This window comes from Tigriopus californicus, chromosome 4 (assembly GCF_007210705.1).
Source record: "Tigriopus californicus strain San Diego chromosome 4, Tcal_SD_v2.1, whole genome shotgun sequence".
Lineage (NCBI taxonomy): Eukaryota > Metazoa > Arthropoda > Copepoda > Harpacticoida > Harpacticidae > Tigriopus > Tigriopus californicus.
The window spans coordinates 413,355-433,056 of record NC_081443.1 but is presented as its reverse complement, the minus strand read 5'-3'; the positions used below and the strand labels follow the sequence as shown (position 1 = coordinate 433,056).

The 19,702-nt window shown below is 40.3% G+C and overlaps 2 protein-coding genes across 3 annotated transcripts; one reads left to right on the top strand and one right to left on the bottom strand.

The window, feature by feature from the left end:
• The first annotated feature begins 6,745 nt into the window (after positions 1 to 6,745).
• Positions 6,746 to 17,453, top strand: LOC131879384 (adhesion G protein-coupled receptor L2-like). 2 transcript variants are annotated; one of them, XM_059225688.1, is made up of 18 exons: positions 6,746 to 6,969; positions 10,084 to 10,148; positions 10,212 to 11,242; positions 11,442 to 11,673; positions 11,740 to 11,891; positions 11,952 to 12,278; positions 12,355 to 12,600; positions 12,763 to 13,000; positions 13,072 to 13,240; positions 13,305 to 13,477; positions 13,545 to 13,693; positions 15,519 to 15,618; positions 15,702 to 15,904; positions 16,024 to 16,154; positions 16,221 to 16,426; positions 16,497 to 16,702; positions 16,818 to 17,070; positions 17,245 to 17,453. In XM_059225688.1, the coding sequence occupies exons 2-18, from the start codon at positions 10,100 to 10,102 to the stop codon at positions 17,307 to 17,309; spliced, it is 3,930 nt and encodes a 1,309-aa protein (XP_059081671.1). In that variant the 5' UTR covers positions 6,746 to 6,969; positions 10,084 to 10,099; the 3' UTR covers positions 17,310 to 17,453. The 2 variants fall into 2 exon arrangements, with proteins under 2 accessions (XP_059081671.1, XP_059081670.1); XM_059225687.1 differs by having other exon boundaries at positions 11,439 to 11,673.
• On the bottom strand, positions 13,690 to 15,497 carry LOC131879385 (katanin p60 ATPase-containing subunit A-like 2). The gene is made up of 4 exons (XM_059225689.1): positions 15,129 to 15,497; positions 14,675 to 15,050; positions 14,194 to 14,422; positions 13,690 to 14,128 (listed from the first exon to the last, which is right to left on the bottom strand). The coding sequence occupies exons 1-4, from the start codon at positions 15,408 to 15,410 to the stop codon at positions 13,690 to 13,692; spliced, it is 1,326 nt and encodes a 441-aa protein (XP_059081672.1). The 5' UTR covers positions 15,411 to 15,497.
• Positions 17,454 to 19,702: the final 2,249 nt, after the last annotated feature.

Below are 19,702 nucleotides of genomic sequence, written 5' to 3'. Positions count from 1 at the left end.
TTCATCCTTAGGTGTGGATACACCTTCGAGTGTGAGCAAATAAATTCTGAAAATATCGCTTTTTGTGCTTATTGCAGAAGATTGAATGGGGGGGGTTGTACAATATATATGTACGTGTCAAAGTAATTGGTGTTGTTAAATGATTGGGACCTTCATGTGGTTAGCCTTTGTTGAGTTTTATTACAAAGCAACCCACGAGGCAAAGACCAAAGCGAAAGTTCCCAATGCGTATTGAATTGAATTTTTGCACTTTCAAAAGAGCTTATATCGAATAAAATAGAAACTTAGAGACGAGTCTTAAAATGATATTTGTTATGGAAAATTTGCAGGGATACGAGTTCCTGAATTCCAGCTCTCTCTATTTTAAAGCTTAACTCTCGATACTTCTGAAATTCGCTTGTCGCCAAGTTAAAGCTTTCTTTGAAAGTATTGGTAACCTTTGGCAAAAAGTATATTATCCCCTTGGATCATTTTGATTTTTCTCAAAGGACCATGATCGGTTAAGCTATTGATATTCCATCTTTGACAAAGCCCATGGGAATAACCTCTTGTGGATTATGGCCTTGAAGCCTAATTTAGACCTGGTAACTTCCCATCTCAAGAAATATTTGGTTTAGCAAAAATTTCCTTGATCAAAAACATATTGCAATTGGGTGTTAGCACAAGGACCAAAAATGCTCCTTTTTTGTCCACGAAGAAAAAGACCTCCCCAGGACATCCCATTCTGAAGCCTGATGAGGACTTTAAGGGTTTTCCACGGGAAGTATTTGTCTATAAATGCTTTGCAAATGACATGAAGTATTTTCGTCTTCTCAAGTTTCTTGCTGCTTTTTGTATTTTTTTTCGCAGACTTCCTTACCGCCAATGGGATTGGAATCCCAGCAGTTTAAGACGAGAAATGTATTCATTTTACATAACTTTTATTTATCTCTATATATTTTCTTATATTGATATTTGATGATCCCATAAATGACTTAGACATTTAACTTTCCATTGTGATGTTCATGTTTTATAACGTAACTTTGAATGCTTGACTTGTTTGTAGACAACGACTAGTAATTAAAAATCGATTAACATAACCTGGTTAGAAAGATAGAGAATCAGCTATCACCCTCAGTTTAGTTGAGGGCAAAATTCGGTACGTGTACGGTAGCAGCAAAACGCATTGTAGTAAAGAAATATTCTCAATCAATTGGATGTGTAGCCCTATCTAGATATTATGGTCACCGTTATAAAAATGAAACGCCTAGTAACCCATTGAATATATTAATTGAATTGAGGGGTATGATTTAATGTGATGACATCAATAAGATTCTAAGTTTACTCATTCGCTGTCAAGTTCGAATTCAAGTGGATGCATACGGATTGGTTTTGGTTGGATTTACAAGCACAGAGTAAAAAAAGGAATAGAAAATTTGTGGTCATAGAATGCATTCCCTGCAGAAAAAGGGAGCCTGGACTAGAGTCCCCTAAAAATTCGTAAGAGGATAAGTTCAAGACTTGAGTGCTTTCGGACTTGTCCCAAGACTAGCTATATAAATAGCTTTCTGCAGCCCTCCTGATATGGTTAGGGTAAGCTAGAAAAGCAAAACTAATGAATTACTAATGTGAGGAGACACAATACCCAATATCCGTGTTCATGTATCTTTTTATGGTTCAAATACGGAGCACAAACTTGTGCATTTTTATCCCATGAACATACCTATGCATAGTTGCCGGTTACTATGGTGCAATATTGTGGCCGAGAAAAGTAGATCGAGTGGTTACCATAAATATCAATTCAACAAATTCCTTGGACTTTTGTTGGAGCTATTTATTGGAACTATAGTAATGCGTTGTTCGGTGAGAGAGCCTTTTACGGCAGAAGAATCTTTTGCACCCCAAGTATGTCGCCATCTAACGTGTTCGTAAACCAAGTCATTTTCATTTAAATTTCGGGCAAAGAGCCTGTAAAGAGGAACAAATTTCTCAGGTGACATATTACATGAAGTATGTATAATAACAATAACCATCTCCAATCAAAGAGTAAGCCTTAATTACAATTCTTCCTTCAAACCCAACGCTTCTATTTACGGTGACGTGCATACTTATTGGAAAATTAGGAATTGTACCGAGCTAAAAAGAGTTAGCAAAAGTGACACAGTTTTGAACCTTACAAAGAGCCCATGTTTTCGCATAAATTTTAAGTTCATCTGTTGTTGAAAAGAAGCACTAAAAACCAACTATTTTGCCTCGGATTTTCGGGATTTTCACAAAACATGGTTTCCACTTTTTGCCGTGTGTGGAAATTGATCACTGAAATGCTATTTGTCGACCAACTCTTAACCTTTTTATGCGTTTTAATGCAAGAAAGTTTGTTTCTCATGCAATTTTGATAATGAGTAACGCTTTCTCAATTTGAATATTCGTCTTCTGGCAAAGTTTAACTATTGCAAATTACGACGGCAAAGAATTATCGTAAGGCCTGGCAGACTGGAATAAGACTCTTCATGCACCTTTGGGAGTGCTTGAGTTGTACAAACAATATATATATATATATATATATTTATTAAATAGATGCAGTGATTCGTTGCTTTTTCTGCACAATGCTTGGCATAAGAATCAAAAGAATTACGTCTCTTTCGCTATTTTCTTGTATACTCCCTGGCCCAAGTTTGTCATTCATGAAACTATTTTCGGAAAAAATAAAGCATTGTTTTCTGAGCACTATTCCTGCTCATTTCCTCTTGCAATTGACACATTTCGATTGTTGCATTGGGCACAGAAATTGAGGTTAACAGCTTTTTATGTGCAAATTAACGGAGCTACAGACTGTGAGCTGCAAATTGCAACTTCGTCAAGAAATTGCAACGTAATCAGTGCGTCGAATCCCGACCATTAGATGAGCAAGCTTGGATTGCATCAAATATTTTGGAATCATCAATTTGGAGTGGAACTTCAGTGCCAAAATAGAGATGCAGTTTGTTTAGCTCTTACCCTTGCAAATGAAGCTAATGAGTATGAAAACTACCTCACCACTTTCAGTCAGCCAATTGCTTTGGTTTAACGTCCAAATGACAACTCCAAGGTACTACTTGCTTTCAAAATCAAGCATTCCCTCTATAAACTATTTGATCGTTTGGGGGGTCTGGCCAACTTAAGTTATGAAAATAAAAATGTTCCACCTTTGTTTTTGAGCAACAGTGTGGCGTTGCTTAATTCCAATCTACTTTAATATTTAAGAACGATGCTAAGGTCTTCATCACGTCCGGGGGCATTTGCAGCAAAGAGGGCCGGTGTCAAGGACAGTCAAGAAGTTTGCTCAACGGGTCTCGAGATCGTTGACTGATCAACGAGCAAAAATAGCAGTGCGTAGATTTGCCGACCAACTTCGAAACCAATGGAGAGGTATAGAAGAGAGAGTGACTCGAACTTATTGCCACCTTGATGAGCCCACCGTTTTCTCGCACTCCCCAGGGAACAAGCAACAATCCAAATAGTGGCTCAAGAGGGGCGCCCATCCTAGTCCGATTACAGCATTTGTCCAAGACTTAAGAGACCATGCCATGGTTTTGGAACTCTTCAACTCAGCTCCACCGAGATTATCTACACCAGATGCGTGGGAAAATCCATCAACGACGATACGGTTCACATTGTAGAAGATCTGTGCAAGTTCAAGAAAGCTTCAAAGACAAGGTCACTCCACACCTTCTTGACGGTTTCTTACCTTGGCCTACCATTTCCAAGGTTCAACTGTGAAATCAGCACTCTCAGGTTTACCCACCCATCGCCCGTCAGGATCTTAGGAAGGCCTGTAAATTAACTGTGGCAGCCATCCCCATGGCAAAATTTGCACGGTGTTCCAATAGTCGTACGATCGGCATGACAGGGAATGTAGTTTGATTTTGATTGCACCTCGGAAGAGCTTTAACTCACGCAATTCAGGCTACAACCCAAGAAATGGTCATCATGCATTCAAAGTGAGGAGTACAACAGACAATATTTTATCTTCACCATACATCAGCTCGTGTACTCATTCAAACAAAAGTGCATTTCGAATCACTTTTTCAATCACTTTTTATCGTGAAATTTAGAAAAAATGGTTTTAATCAAAATCGACTCGGAAAATCGGCGTTAGCTAGGTTTGGCCTTTCTGGCCATTGATTGAACATGCTGCCGCTTTTCAATTGTAAATGTGGAGATTTATGAGACGAAAATTACGCCAAATGCATCTGCAGTATTTCTCTGATAATGGGCTTTTAGGGCATTGTTCTTACTTGACACTTGAGATGGTCAAATGTAATGGTTGGAAATTTACTTACTCTTCACTGGTGGGTAAAACGTGTAGAAAAAAATGTTTTTAGCACTGATGTTTGGCTTCCTTTGGATTACTTAATCTTACTAGACATACCACGACTATCAGAGCCACCACAAACCCTTATATTGAGGAATTTTGTTGAAATATACATCCTCAAGACTAAGATTCTAATTCGAAGTTTAAGAAGAATTTTCAGCTTCTTTCTTATTTCTTAAGAATTGAGAGGAAACTTTTTAAAATAATGTGGCTCTACACTACTTCTGCAGATGGTGGTAGGCAAGACATATCTTGATGTGTCATCTTCGTGGGCACTACCATTTTTTAAAATCATAACACTTTTTATAACCCTTTTTGCCATTTTCTGTCGCCTTTTCACCAAATTCATTGCTCTTCTCTATTCCATTCTATCCGAAACGGCATCATAACAAACCAACCAATTTGCATGAAATATACAAGAAGCCTTCTTAGTACGTGCCCCAAACACATTTCCTCGAAACGATATTATTTTAGCAATATAAATATTTACATACGATCCTATGTAGAGTCACTATACTTTTATCACGGGTCAATACACAAGACTGGGATAACCCTGTACGACAAAAAGACAATTTTGTCTGAAGTTGATCTTGGCCTGTCTTATCAATGTGATCGATAAAGGTACAAAAATTATTTTGAATCATTAACTTGCACGGAAATTGGAAACAGAAGTGTTTCCATTTGCTCGTTGTAGCCTGTTTTTTTAATATTTAGAAATCAAGGGCCTCTGTATCAATTGAGGTGTATGGATTGGTATATATTGCTAAAAGTTTGAAAGAACGATCAATATTTTTGAAGCTTTTAGAAAACGAAATATTACACCGTCAGCTATACGAATTTGCTATTTGATTTTTGTTCATATGAGAAAAGAATTTAAATCGAGTGTCAACACAAAATTTTGTGAACTCATAAAATTTAGACGTGATTCAAATACGAAAAACAAAACTGAATTGAATATAATTTAATATTGCCTGGTATAAGAAAGTGCCATTCCTGAACTACTTTAATAACACTTTCAATCCATCTCAAAATATATCCTATTCGTCTCAATAAGCAATCCAACTCATTGACGATTAATGTAAAGGTATCGTTCTAAAAGTCTGCTAGAAAAAAAGAAGGATGAAAACCACTATTCTAACTACATAAGTATCTCCAGAACGTGCTCTTTTGTATAAATAGTACTTACAAGCCCCCAATTTTAGTTCAGTTCTTGAGAGTTCCAGTGATTCAATGCATTTTAGGAAGTTCCGAACACATGAATTTGATGCTGTCAAGTTAAAAAGAACATATTGTTAGTGTGCACTCAGGCGAGCCTCGAGAAAACTTGAGCGTTTGTCAAAGTTGTTGTCACGCAATGGTTGTCCCAATCGCACTCACACTTGGTTCAATCGAAGTCATGATACTTACCAATACCACTAAAGCCAAACGAGTTATTTGGCTCGTTTATGTTGTCATATTTCTTTTTTATATCAAACATCGAAAACATCTGATTTTTTCTACCTCCTCGAATCAGTTATCAGCAAGAGAGGTATTTTTTTAAATGGATACAGGATTATGTTATGCTATGCCGAAGAGGACATGTCGTATGTGCACAGATCATTATCCCAACCGAAATCTGAAGTTTGGTGTGAAAGTGGCCTGCTATACTAATCCCACCCCTCTCACACTCTCATAAGTTGATAAATCAAACACCACCACTACAACCACCCTCTTCAGCTCTCTTTGGGACCGTTAGTCATGATGAGTTCCCATGGGGAGGGACACTCCTTCTCGAAAGAAACGTTTCTCCGGTCGTGAAGTCCAACCATTGTTCATAGTAATAAGATATGGATATCAAAGACATGCGTGTGTGAATGGAATGAAATCTCTGGCTTCGTTCAAGTAGCCGACGATCGAGGAGAACGACGAGAACGAGGATGGTATTGAGGGAATCCTGATTTGATGACTACTACTGAATGCATGTGTGCGCATGATCCTCGATGTTGGTGTAGTATGTTTGTGTGTGTTAGCCGTCAACGGCTTCCAGTTTCCATAACGTTCGCGAGGAGGAAGGATGTGCCCGGCGATTGCTCCGATTGAGGGAACCCGGCTCTTAATCATGTCTGTTTCGCGAGAAGCCACCTCCTATGATTCACCTCACAATGGTTAGGTAGTATGTACACAATTCAATCCTGCATTCGATGCAGAGGATGAAGATGTGCAATTTGGAAATCGGCTTCCGAATCCCTGCTCAGACCCATAACCTTCGTCGTCATCATCATCATCATTGCCTTCCGAAACAATTTAGAGCGGTGCAAAAATGAGTTGTGGAAGTGACGGATCAATCACACGGGCATTCTGGGACCCCGTCAACCCACCAAACCAAACCAGTGAACGTACCCTGTTTATTTTGGGCCTCAAAAGGACGAGGAACCCGGTGTTCGGCCAGGATTTCGCCGGAGTTGAACAAATGCATTAGTTAACAATTTAGCGGACGACTGACGAGGTCAGGAATGCCTGGAGAGATAAATCTTATAATCTCAATCGGTGTTCGAGTGATAAGCCCAAAAATATGAGTGACAGCTAACAAGTCCTCAAATAGTGTGTTTTGTGTGAGCGTTAAACACTACACACATTTCTTGATTGTTCAACTTGAGGTAAGCCGCAAGATTTTTGAAAGTCCATTCATCCAGTGAATTCTATTGGCAGTTAAATTGAAAATGTGAAGTGAAACCTCCTCGAACTTGAACGAAGCAATGAAAAACCACTGAAGGGGAATCGACGAAATCGAACCCGACAGGTTGTTGCAGCAAGTCCATTGTATCAACAAGGCTTTTGGGGGACAAGATGGGTAACTTTTTGAAATTCAAGTTAGTTAATGTGACAGTAATTTTGGGACCGTAAGTAATACCAGTATCATTCTGGTCTCTCATAACCGTTTGCGGTTTGGAGATCGTTCAAGGAAAACTAGAATTTGGCAACGATTCATAAGATGGTTAGAATGAACGGGTTTCGCCAATTCAAAGATTTCTACATTAATGATCACAGATATATCATAGTTTTGGAACAGGTTTCAATTTTTGAAGTCATTCACGTCATGAGGAAGTATGCCCATCTTATGGATATGGATCAAAATCACTTTGGAAGCCATTGTAGTCAACAGACAAGTTGAAATATTGACGACGTCACATAAGTTTGGAGGATTGAAAATGAATCAGATTCCTTTCGCCAAAACTCAATTTCGGCTAATGTTTTTCTTGTCGAGTCGTAATCGATTCCATGAAAAGTATTCTAAACTTAAAGGCCGGAAGCTCCTATCTTAGACCACATGGCAAAGAATGTTGCCCGCATTTTAATGATCAGAAACAGAAACAACCTGAGATAAGGTCACTACACACTGATAGCAAATTGCAGATTAAGCGGAATAAAGTCAAGAAAATTTATCATCCATAAAAGGAGCCATAACAGTCCCAATCACATGCCAGATTGATTAGGATACAAATGGATAGCCGTCATGTCGTCAGGTTCGAATGAATGCACAATAACAGATCTTCAGCACTTCTAAAATGCCAACAAAGATGTCAAGCGACAACTTTTACGAGTTTTTTCAATGGCTACTTCAATAAAAAAAGAACTTGACAGATGAAAGTAGATTCAAGAGAAGGCATGATCCTCGTGGAAATCAGGAAAGTACACGAAAGCTTGACCCCGGATAAGATTCAAAACAAAGCCTAATCTCAATTTTACTCTGAAGTGTCCAATTCTATTTGTGATCACAACTAGGGGAAAACAAAAATTAGCACACTTCCTAAATGATCACGGTTATCCGATATTATGGGTATGATCGCCTAACAACATGATGCGCCTGAATCTCATCGTTCAGTCTCTTATAAGCTTCTTGACAATCGTATGCATTGCCAGAGAAATAGGAGTAGAGGTTTTTGAACCAAGACCAGCCCATCAGAAAAGGCAGCCATCATGTTATTCCCTTTTCTAGTAGTTATTTGGATAGTCCATGTCAGAATACTTCGCTCTTTCTGGACTTGCATCCGCGTTAAAAGGTTGAAAAGAAACCCAGGTGATGAGTATTGAACTGTGGACTTTTTTATTGTCATTATCAGTAACCCTTATCGTTTGTATTATCATTTATACTGGAAAGCGTGGGAAAGCAAAATAAAATCTACTATACTCGAATGGGTACATATATGTTATCCTCTGGAGAGGAAGAGAAGAATTACTATTGTCTCAAAATATTGCATCAATGGATTAATTTATTCAGCCTGATGTACTACCAACTCGATAAGAGGGACTGTTAACATTGGGATGGGCTATCTAACTGTAAAACAAAGATCTTTTCATTTTGTCCGATAGAAAGATTAAGGTCTCGCTATTCATAAAGTATGTCGTAGCTCTCTGGTCGCTTTAGAATTTTGGAAGAGACAGTCATCCGGTCAAACAAACGGAATTCTCATGAATCTGAGATGTTTCTTAATGTAGGGGAATTTTTCAACCCGCGGGGGAATGTGAACATTCAAATGGTATTTGGTCGCAAGAAGACCACATGGTTTTTCTCCATGAACATATCGGTTCAAGTCTGGTGTAAAGTAACTAGACATATGACAAGTAGTGTTCATACATATCATACAATTTACTTGACCTAGAAAGCTCATTTTTATGTGTATTCGGAAACTCATCATAAAAAAGAAGTGGACCATGATAACATATTTTTCATGATTTGAATTATTGTTTACCGCCTTGGCCACTAAAATCTCCAAGTGTGAGAATAAAGAGCATTGGTAACAAATAAAATCGATTAATAGTGGAAGAAACACTTTGGAATACTAGCGGTTGATGAGATGCGATCATCAATAAAATAAAGCTAAGAGTTTACTAAGAGGTAATAAAGTTACTTTTAGCAATAAACAGTAATATTCCATCAAAGTCCGTATTTAAGGGTTTTAAGTGAGTTTACAGAAAGGAAATCTTTTTTGAAAGTAGAATTTGCGTAATTTGAGGGAGCGCAGCATTCCCCGAGTGAGAATTAGAGTTTTCTAACGATTCAACAAATTTATATGAAGATTCATCTTTTGTATGACACTCTTTCAAACGGTAGCAGAAGCTTAATCGCCGTTTCAGTTCCAAGCAACTCCTTATTTTGTATTGAACACTAATAGGACCAGCCAATGTCTTTTGAGCTAACCATGAAGAGAAATGAGAATTCTATGCTATTAGTCACACCAAAAAGCCTAATACTTTTTTATTCTTCTTTCTATCTGAGTTACTCTTTTATTGAATTATATATAACTGAGTCCTTACGAACACTTTCGGTTCTATATAAAAAAAACCATTGTTAGTGCACTGTGATTTAGTAGCCATTGGGAATCACTTTGAAGTTCCCGTCCTTCCGTCAGTAGGATTTGCTTATTTGTACTGCAAAACAGTTCTGGGGAATGCATATTTCCTCAAACATTTCGAAATCAAACACTTGTATCGGTCATCATATCTTCGCTTCCCAACCGGATAATCATTTCACTCATTTTTTGACCTGATGAACAAGTTTGGTTGACGAGCCTTTTCACAATCAGTTTATAACGAGCATGCTTGGAAAGCATATTTGTAATCTCAAATTTGTTACATCAACCTGCTCATAGATTACAGAGTAATCAACACTTCATAAATAATGACTACAGTATCTTGACTCTGACGTCATAAGAGTGCACGTCCTTGAGATAAAAACAGATTTGGTATCAAAGTTATTTTTATGATTGTAGGCAATCGATATCCATCATGATGGATAGAATTTCCGTTCTCGGACTAATTCTGCTAGTTTCAAACGGTAAGCCACCGCCAAAATAGTGGAAACCTATATTGGATTAACCACAAAACCGATTGATTTCAGCTGGCTGTGGCAACTACTTAAAATGTCCCATGAATCCATGCGAAAACAAGGGTCAATGCATTGTTATGTCCCAATCTCCCTCATCATTCGTTCTGAATTCAAACAAAATCCAAACACAAGCATTCTTTCATTCGCCCGAAGCCATGGATTGGTACCAAAGCAAATCCTTTTGTCAAACCAATCGAGCTAGTCTCTTCGATCCGGAGAAGACCTCATTCAACATGGAGGGCGCTCAGAAATACATGCAAATCGGAAACCTCGACGTCCCCGAACAAGTTGACGGGTACTGGTTAGCCAATCTGATCGACATGAAATGTGAAGTGATCTTCAAAGACACCTTTGAGCTAGCCCTCGTCCCGTGCACACTCGAAGGCTTCTTTGTTCCACTTTGCATCCAGGAACGCACACCAACCCAAGATGATACCAAAGAGAACGAATTCATCTACACTTGTCAGTGTCGGAACAATTTTGGTTACCAGAATTGCACGGAAATGACCAGTGGAAGTGGGGGGTCCGCGGGCAAAACGTTCTGCCAAGTTGAAAAAACTGACACATCGGAGAGCATTATCTCTTTAAATGTAGGAACGTCAGACAAAGTGATCATCATTGACCATGTCGCTTATGGACGACCTTTCTTCATGGAGCAATCACTGACTGGAGCTGCAGCATTCGCTTGTCGGGAGGATGATTACGCTCAAAATGAAAGAGACTTTTGCGTGGCTTCGCAATCTCTGGCAGCCATGATTTACTGGTGCCAAGGTAAAACTAGCTGTGAGGTCAATACTACTCTTTTCCGAGAGAGCTCTATCTACAAAGAATATTTCCTCGTGAAACAATTGAGTAGTAGCGTTGAAGATGCCGAGGACAGCTGTCAAAATCATGCTGGAACCTTGGCCAATCCCTATGATTTTCAAGACATAGAGAAGATTGATCACGCCATGTTCAACAGCCCGGTGTGGCTAGATGTGAGAGCATTTTCCTCGCTAAAAGCATCGCATCAAAGTGAACAGTGCTTACTTTTAGGACCCGAGGTAAGCCGCCGGAATCAAGTTTGCATATTTGAGAGACAGAGAGAGAGAGATAAAAGTTGATTTAGAAAAAGTCAAGATCAATCACTTACATTTGTGCACGGCCTGTTCTTTTGCTATTGGTTAATACTGGCCAAAGCCGCTCATAGAAAATATGAAATGACCAAAGCTCTTTTACTCTACGCTACTCCTTTTACAGAAGGAATTGGTGCAAACCCCTTGCCAAGGTCATGAAGCTGGTTATCCTGTGCTTTGCGAAGCCTCTTTTGGCTTTCAAGCCATTGACTCCAGATCGAAAAAGTCTAAGGTCAACCCCGAAGATGTCACTTGTCTCAAGAGTCTTGGACAACGAATCGTCGAATATCGTTATCACCCCGAAGATAACTTTGACAAGAAATCCGTTTCTTGTCCTATGGCCGTGGACTATCGTCGAGGTAAGCATGTTCACAATAAACAATTCATATGTTGACATTTAAACTAACCTTGGGGTTCATGACCAGGAGATACTTGCTACAAAAAAACAGGCCTTATGTCGTGGAAAGAGGCCCGAAGGCAATGTTGGAAATGGGGAGGTGATCTGGCCTTCATTCTTTCAAACATGACCAACGCCGAGGAGTGCATGCAACCGACTTTCATTGCAGACAAAGAAGAGGTGAATGGAAGGAAGAAGAAAACGTCAATCCCTAACAATAGTAATCCTCTGTTTTCATAGCTCTGGATGGCCAGCAGTGAGGAATGTCCCACAGGTGGGACACGATGTCCGATCCAGTTCTCTGACATGGTTTTTGAAGAAGGAGTCTATGACCTTTCAAACGATATTTGCTTTCCGGATATCGACACCGATCTTGGCTGTGACTCAAATAGCAAGAGTTGTGAGAAGCTGCGGAAAGGTTTGTGCGCCTTGGCACCCACCAATCAACCCCGGTCATTCCTACCAATGCAACAAAATTGTGAGCCAGTGCAATCGGGAACTCCGGGATGGCCCTATCCTAATTATAATTGGACAATTGAGGGCGCCCCCGGCCAGACAACAGGCCAAGTAGGACATGTCCATTAAATGAACGGGCCTTTCTTTTCTTTTTTTTCATCTAATGATGTACGTGATTCTTCTGAAGGTTTGTCCCGAGGGCCAGGATGGCTTGGCATTTTGGCAATGTGGGCAGGAAGGTGACTGGATTGGACTTCCGGACATGAGCAACTGCACCCGTTTGGAAATCGAAGACGTACTAAACAATCTCGAGGATGAAACAAGCGTTCCGTCCGATGTGATTGGGAATTTTTATAACAATGTGTCTTCGGGTGAAGAGTTGGCCTCCGGAGACGTCAACAAAGTGTTAACCGTCCTGGACAAAGCCATCAAAGTAAGTTTCTAAACCTTAGTGCTACACACGTATTTCTTTCCATCTCACCTCCAACCAATACTCTTTAAACGTCTCATCTGATGTCTTGAATGGTTCTATAATATCAAAATACTAATATTTCCAAGTTCGAAATGTCGGACAATAATATTTGCCTGTTCTCAGGTTCAAGCCGACCGGATTGAGGCCCAGGAGGACCCAGAGGCTTACGCTGACTCCTTCACTGAACAAGGCGTGAACCTTTTGGATGACGTCTTACGGAGACAAACGGTGTGGTTGGGTTTAGAAGACAAGCAAAAGCGTCAATCTCTCACTACGATTCAAGACAATCTAGATGAAATCACTCAGAGTATCATGAAATATTCAAAGTCCAAGCACCACTTGTATTCTCCAGTCAGCAAGGGTATTATTCCTTCGATGAATCCAATTTTTCCCTCTATCGTGATTAACCTCAATTTGACTCCAAACTTTCAGCTGTCGAAGTTAAAATTTCGCGGGAAATCAAACTATCTGAGGGGGATTCCTATTCAAGTGGTCAATCTAAAATTACCGTATCCGGACGGAATGATGAGGAGATCAGCATCAGTTTCCATAGCTTCCCGACCTTTGGATGCATTCTTAATGCCCAAGAAGACTGCTTTGCGTAAGTTTTGACATCAAAGTCACTCAACCTTGTTTTACTTATTATTAAGAGGATGTCATTGCAGGATTAAGAGCGTGGATGACACGGACGAGGTTATTGCTAAGGATCTAGTAAACTCGGTGGTTTTGGGAGCCACTTTGTACCAAGATGACCAACGAATTAAAATCGAGGATCAATTCCTTGAAGTGAATCTGACCTTTTCCTATAACTTCCAAGGGGACAAATACAATTTGTCGAGTAAGAGCCATTTACAAAAATACAATATGACGCTGTCTCATCAAAATGTTTTTATCCGATTTTCTAGAGCCAATGTGTGGTTATTGGAACGGCTCTGGATGGTCAGAAGATGGTTGTGAACTCGTGGAATCGGGTAGCCAATTCAGTGTGTGCTATTGTAATCATTTGACCAACTTTGGCGTTATCCTAGATATCAACGGAAATCTGGAGGGTCAGGTAGGTCCTTCCGACCAATCATGAAACTTTTTGTTCCACTCCGAATTCGTCGAGCGTTTCACGTTCCTGAGAATCGGTTCCAAGTTCAGGGGTTGTTTTCCCTTCAGTCCCGATAATCCACGATTCCGTTCCACGGTTTGTCTGAAGAGCTTGAGCTTGATCTGATCGCAAACGTGAACTAGGTCCGCCCCCGAGAAGCCATCAGTCTTATTCAAAAGAGTGCTCACATCCACCTTGAAGGTGACATTATGAAACTGTCTTGAGATGATTTGTTCTCGCTCCGATTGGTTTGGCAGTGGAACCTCGAGGATGCGTATGAATCGACGCAGAAATCCCGGGTCCAAACTCCATGGCATATTGGTGGCAGCAATGAAGATCACCTGCCTTGGATCCAAATTCATGCCATCTAATTGGACCAATAATTCAGATTTGGACCTGGAAAAGCAAGAGCTTAGATTCAGTAACTTGTCCACATGGATGAATTAACCAATGGTCACTACCTTTTTGAAGCCTCATGTTCTCCGTTGACCAATCTGTTCCCCAAAATGCTCTCGGCCTCGTCGAGAAAGACAATAGTGGGAGCATTGTGTCTGGCCACTTCGAACACAATGGAGATCAGTTTCTCGGAGTCTCCTCTCCACTTACTCACCAAGGAACTAGAACTCAAGCTCATAAAGTGGAACTTGGCCTTCGAAGCCAGACATTTGACCAGAGACGTCTTACCAGTTCCTGGAAAATTAATTTCTAACTTAAGATTGGCCCTTAGCGAGGTCAGGATGTTTTGAGATCACTATCCCGCTCAAAGGTTCTGTGAAACGGACTTCATTTTCGGGGGAAAATTTTCAGTTGGATGTTGAGAGCGAGATTCATGGCATTCACGAGGGTTCAGAGGTCCAATTGAAAGTTGAATTACTTTGATTGTGCAAAAGAAGAGACAGAAGGAACAACTGGTGCAATCTGAACTCCCAAAACTACAAGTACCTGGTGGTCCAGCCAGGAGAATGGACTTGGTTCCGTATTGTAATCCACATTTGGAGAACAGTTGAGGATGTTCCATGGGCAAAATGGCTAGTTCCTCTATGGCCAATTTAGCCTCTTCGTGGCCTATAATGTGGTCCCAATCCGTCTGCTGGAGTTGAGAGTGTGGAACCGTCTGTTTTAGAATTTGTCCAACCAATTCTTTGGTCTCCGAGTTAGATAACAGATATTTTGGAACATTCAAGTTGTTGGTCATCAACCACTCATCATGTTCATTCAAGTGGTTTTCATTCATATCTCGATTCCTGGGATTGGTTTTTGTCAAAACGGCCTCGTTGACCTGCTTCTTGCAAAACTTTGGCCTTCGATGGAACCTCATCTGGAATATAAATTTGCCAACTCTTGAGCACTAATTTGGGTTCAAGTGTATTTTCCTTATCATAATTGTAGCACTCACGTGGTAGTATCCCAGATATTCCATGAATATTAAAGGTAGATCGACGTTATCACATGGGTGGAACTCGCTCAAGTTCCATTGGAGCTCCTCATTCATCATCTGGGCGCTTTCACATAAACCTTCTTCCATTAAGTGATGATAGACCAGGACAAGGATCTCTCGCCTCAATTTTTCATGATTTCGCTTTTGAGTTTCTCGGCTAATTCCCGTTGTTTCTGACATCCTGAATAGAGCTTGTTTGCTCCTAGATTTGGTAGTGAGGGGAGGCAGAAAGCCCGTCATTTCCTTTTGTTGAATCAATAAAGTCGCCAATAAAGAACGGAGGCAGGCTAAACAACTGAACGTCTGAAAAGAAGGGGCACTTTTAAACCTCTCGTTGTTTTATTCCAGTTGATTTTGAACTATGTGTTAACGTGGATCACCATAGTGGGATGTAGTGCTTCCATAATCAGTCTAGTCATTTGCATCGTCGTCTTTCTCACTGTCCCAGGTAAGTGTGCTTTTACTTACTAACCAATCATCCATAATGTACATAGTTGTATCATTTGAATGTGTATGGCGTTATCATCACAGGACTTCGAGGCGAGCGGACCACGATCCACTTGAATCTTTGCTTCTGTCTTCTCTTTGCGGAGATTCTACTCCTTTCTGGTCTGGACGCCACCTCCAATCCTGGTGTGTGTGGAACCATTGCGGGTTTTCTTCACTTCCTCTTTCTGGCTGCGTTTGCGTGGATGTTTGTGGAAGGGGTTCATGTCTACTTTATGCTCGTTAAGGTAACGGAGAGACAAGCTTCCAACAATTTGAGTGATCTTGTCGTCTTGAGCACCTCCTCTAAGTAAATATCGCCATTGTAAAACTAGCGCCAACTTGTGATTTATTTCCTTGAACGCAGGTGTTCACTTTGGAAAAATCCCCCGTATGGATTTATTACTTGGTGGGTTATGGCACTCCAGCCATCATTGTCATTCTCAGCGTAATCATTGTGGAAGCAACTGGAAGTCATGGTTATGGAACGGATAAGAAGTGAGCTAACCACGAAGAAGTTTCTTGTTTTATGACCTATTTACTAATATAGACCCTCTAATGTAGCTGTTGGTTGGATCATCGTAATGGCCTCATTTGGGCCTTTGCTGGGCCGGTGATCGTGATATTGGTGGCGAATACGGCTATGTTTGTAAAGGCAATGCTCATCGCATATCGCTCATTGAGTTCAAGATCCACATTGGCACCTGCAGTAGCCGCAAATGGTGGGGGAATCTCCAAATTGAATCGCAAAAATCTGACCTTGGCCAAAGGTAAGAGATAAAAAAGGCAACGCTTTTGGGAAACACAAGATGATTATTGCATTGTTTGTTTACCTTCTAGGTTCCTTTTCATTATTGTGCATCTTGGGCCTCACGTGGATCTGTGGATTCTTTTATTTTGCCAACGGAGCTGAGTGGCTCTCCGTGGTTTTTGCCCTTTTAAACTCGTTTCAAGGCGTATTCATTCTCATATTTCATGTGATACTCAACGACAAGGCTCGCAAGGATGTGTCCTCCCATTACCAAAGCACATTCGCCTCTGTCAGCGTAAGCATGGCATCAAAATTCATATCTAGTGTATTTTATTAATCGGCAAAATTGGGGATCCCTCAAACCAAACCTTGCACTGACCTTTGACTGGTTTTATTTCATCTTTGATCAGGGCTTGGTGAACCTCGACAAGCTGGATCGCACGTTCAAGAACTATTCGGTCAGTGAAGCGTCCCAAGCGAATGCCAAGGCGTTCAAACAACATAGACAGAAGCGAAGGCACTCCAAGGTTATCAGTATGACTGACATCACTGAATCCTCATTTATAAGGAACTCCCAAACATCCTCGTCAGCAGCAATTGAAGTCGGGCCTGTTGAGGGGGGATCTTCAAGTCAAGAGGGAAGAGAAGGAACAACAAATTCAGGTATTACTTTAGTATAAGTGGTCAACATTTCCCCCCTCTTGTATTGGTTGGCAGGATCTACTCAATTATGCAAATGGTCACTGCCACACAAATGAACACAATTGATCGGGGAGATCCTCAGCGAACATGGCTTCTCTGACGACTCTTATACTAATTCATTTTATCCATTTACAGGTACCAAACTAAGCGATGAGAAACTCAGTCAATTCAAGGGAGGTGAAACCACCATCACGGTCTAAGAAGGGCCGATCCCACGTGCCCCTTTTGAGATTGGGGGCAAAATCTTGAAACCAAAGGCATGCACAGAGTAGGGTGCAAAACTTTCTTATTTGTCAAAATGAAAAATATTAACAAAACACCGTAATAAATTCATTTAAATTGCATTGAACTATTCCAAAATAATCGCGAAATGCTTGTCAAACATGAAGAGCTTTAACAAACAATTTGTTGAAAAGACTAACATGATAATGCGAGCGCAATTGTTTTCATAACAAGCTAATACTTCAATCACTCTTCAGTGCTCGCGATATTGCGGGTAAATCTGCACCCTCTTTAAGCGGGTCATTATTGATTGTTTTATTTGTATTAGACAAATAAGCGCAGTCAAAAAATGGGGTCGATCAATCAATGGCTAATTTTGCGAGAAGCCAACAAAACAATCTTTCATAGAGTCATGTGAACTACTTAATCGTTTTGATTTTGATGACGATCAATCGCGTTGGATCCCTTCTGTCTCTCTCTGTCTCTCTCTCTCACACACTCTCGCTCCTCATTATCCTTTTGGACCCATTATTTGAATGCGGGGAATTTGGCAATGTCATTGTGAGTAATACAATTCCTATGACTCTGGAGAATGGTAATACCTCTTTGGCAGATATTCTGCATATCTGGGAACAAATTGGACTATTGCTCTTGCTCTGCCTCCTCCTTCGTCTTGAATAAATAAACCATCATTGGCGAAATGAAAAAGGGAGAGCAAATAAAGGCCAATGGATGGAAAAACAATATCACTCGGCCAAGGAGACCTTGGAAGCAGGTCCAGAATGAGAATGAGTTTTCTATCATCAGCATTATCCTCCGTTCCCTTTTACCCATGTGTCCATTGTTAAACCCGATACTTTAATTTCGTTTTGCCCTTGGATGTCATGCCTTCTGGGTATGGAACTGGAAATCCGATCCCAAGGCCGTTTCCGTGGTTGTGGCCGATTTCAAGGTTTTAGCCCTCCCAAGTCATATTGCAAAAGGTAGAAAACCATAGCATTCTGACGTTTAATGTTGACATCGAAGCTATGATTACAAATAAAAAATGAAGACATAACAAACAACGAAAATTACTAATAAAGCAAGAAAGTCTTTCCAAATTTCCTTTCCGTTATCGGGAATGAAATCTCCAGTAGCTCTAGATGGAAAAATCATATTTTTTATTCAACTTGATATTGTTATAGCATCTGATCGACCGACGAATCAGAGTTTGCTTTTGATCCATCTTAACTTTACTAAACCTTTCCTGAGTCTATAAGAAGACTTTTATCATACTTTCTGAGCTTTGAAGTTGCTTGTTTATCTGGAACCTGAATGACTTCCTTTTTAAAACAAAGAAAAATGTCTCCGCCCAGCAATATCTGATGTATAGTCTGATGGAAGAATGAGCATTCAAAACAGAGGCAATATCGAACAACAACCTTGTTTTGAGTGACAATAGAAACATTATAAGATGCAACGTGAGTTTAATGTACAGATTGAAGCTCTAGCTGTCCCTGAACAGGAATGCTTTCAAAGCACCCTGAGATTAGGTTCCATTTTTCAAATTAAGGAAGAGCTTTCAAGTCCTTCAGGTAAAATGGTGCGGATACTACATGACTCTTTTTGCTTTGCCGGGGTGTCATCCTGACGGAGTTTGTCAATTTCCGCTCCATCTTGACAGACTTGACATAGCACCGCATATGGAACACCATTACCTTCGCGTATGGAACAACATTATTTACATTACGAACAGGGCCTTTCCTTTTCATCCTCAGCTTCCCAAAGTTTGGTCCAAGAACGATTTCTACGTTCCAGGGGGAGAATGGTAGTTGTGGAAATAAAGTGCTATTTGTGTACCTACCTGGGAGGGGTGAGAAAAGTGCGAGATTGTTGCAAAGGAAAAAGTTGCTCAATTAGTCTTAGGAAACGAATCTCCGTCCGTTTCGTCTCGAGTTGGATGATGATGATGATGAGAATGGATGGAGCTCTCATTGGGAGGGATTAGGACGAAACAAGCAGACGATGATTGGAAATTGGGACTGCTGAAGGCTCATTTTTGCATCACCTTCCCGACACATTATACTCGCACATGGCGTTGACGTATTGATCACAAAGGATCACAAATCTTATTTGGACCTAGGGGCATGTCCTTGTTACAAAATACAACCTGTCCTAAAATCTTTTAGGGGTGCGAAACATGCCTCGCTAGTGCAAAACTAATCAAACACAGTTGAAAAGCTGCAAATTTATGAGGCTACTGTCCAGAAGACACTTATACAATCACAGTCATGCCATATATTTGGAACATTGTTGTGTCTATTGTAAGTACTACATGCATGTATTAGACATTTTACAAAGGGCAATTCTGGCCTTAAATAATTTGTATGTC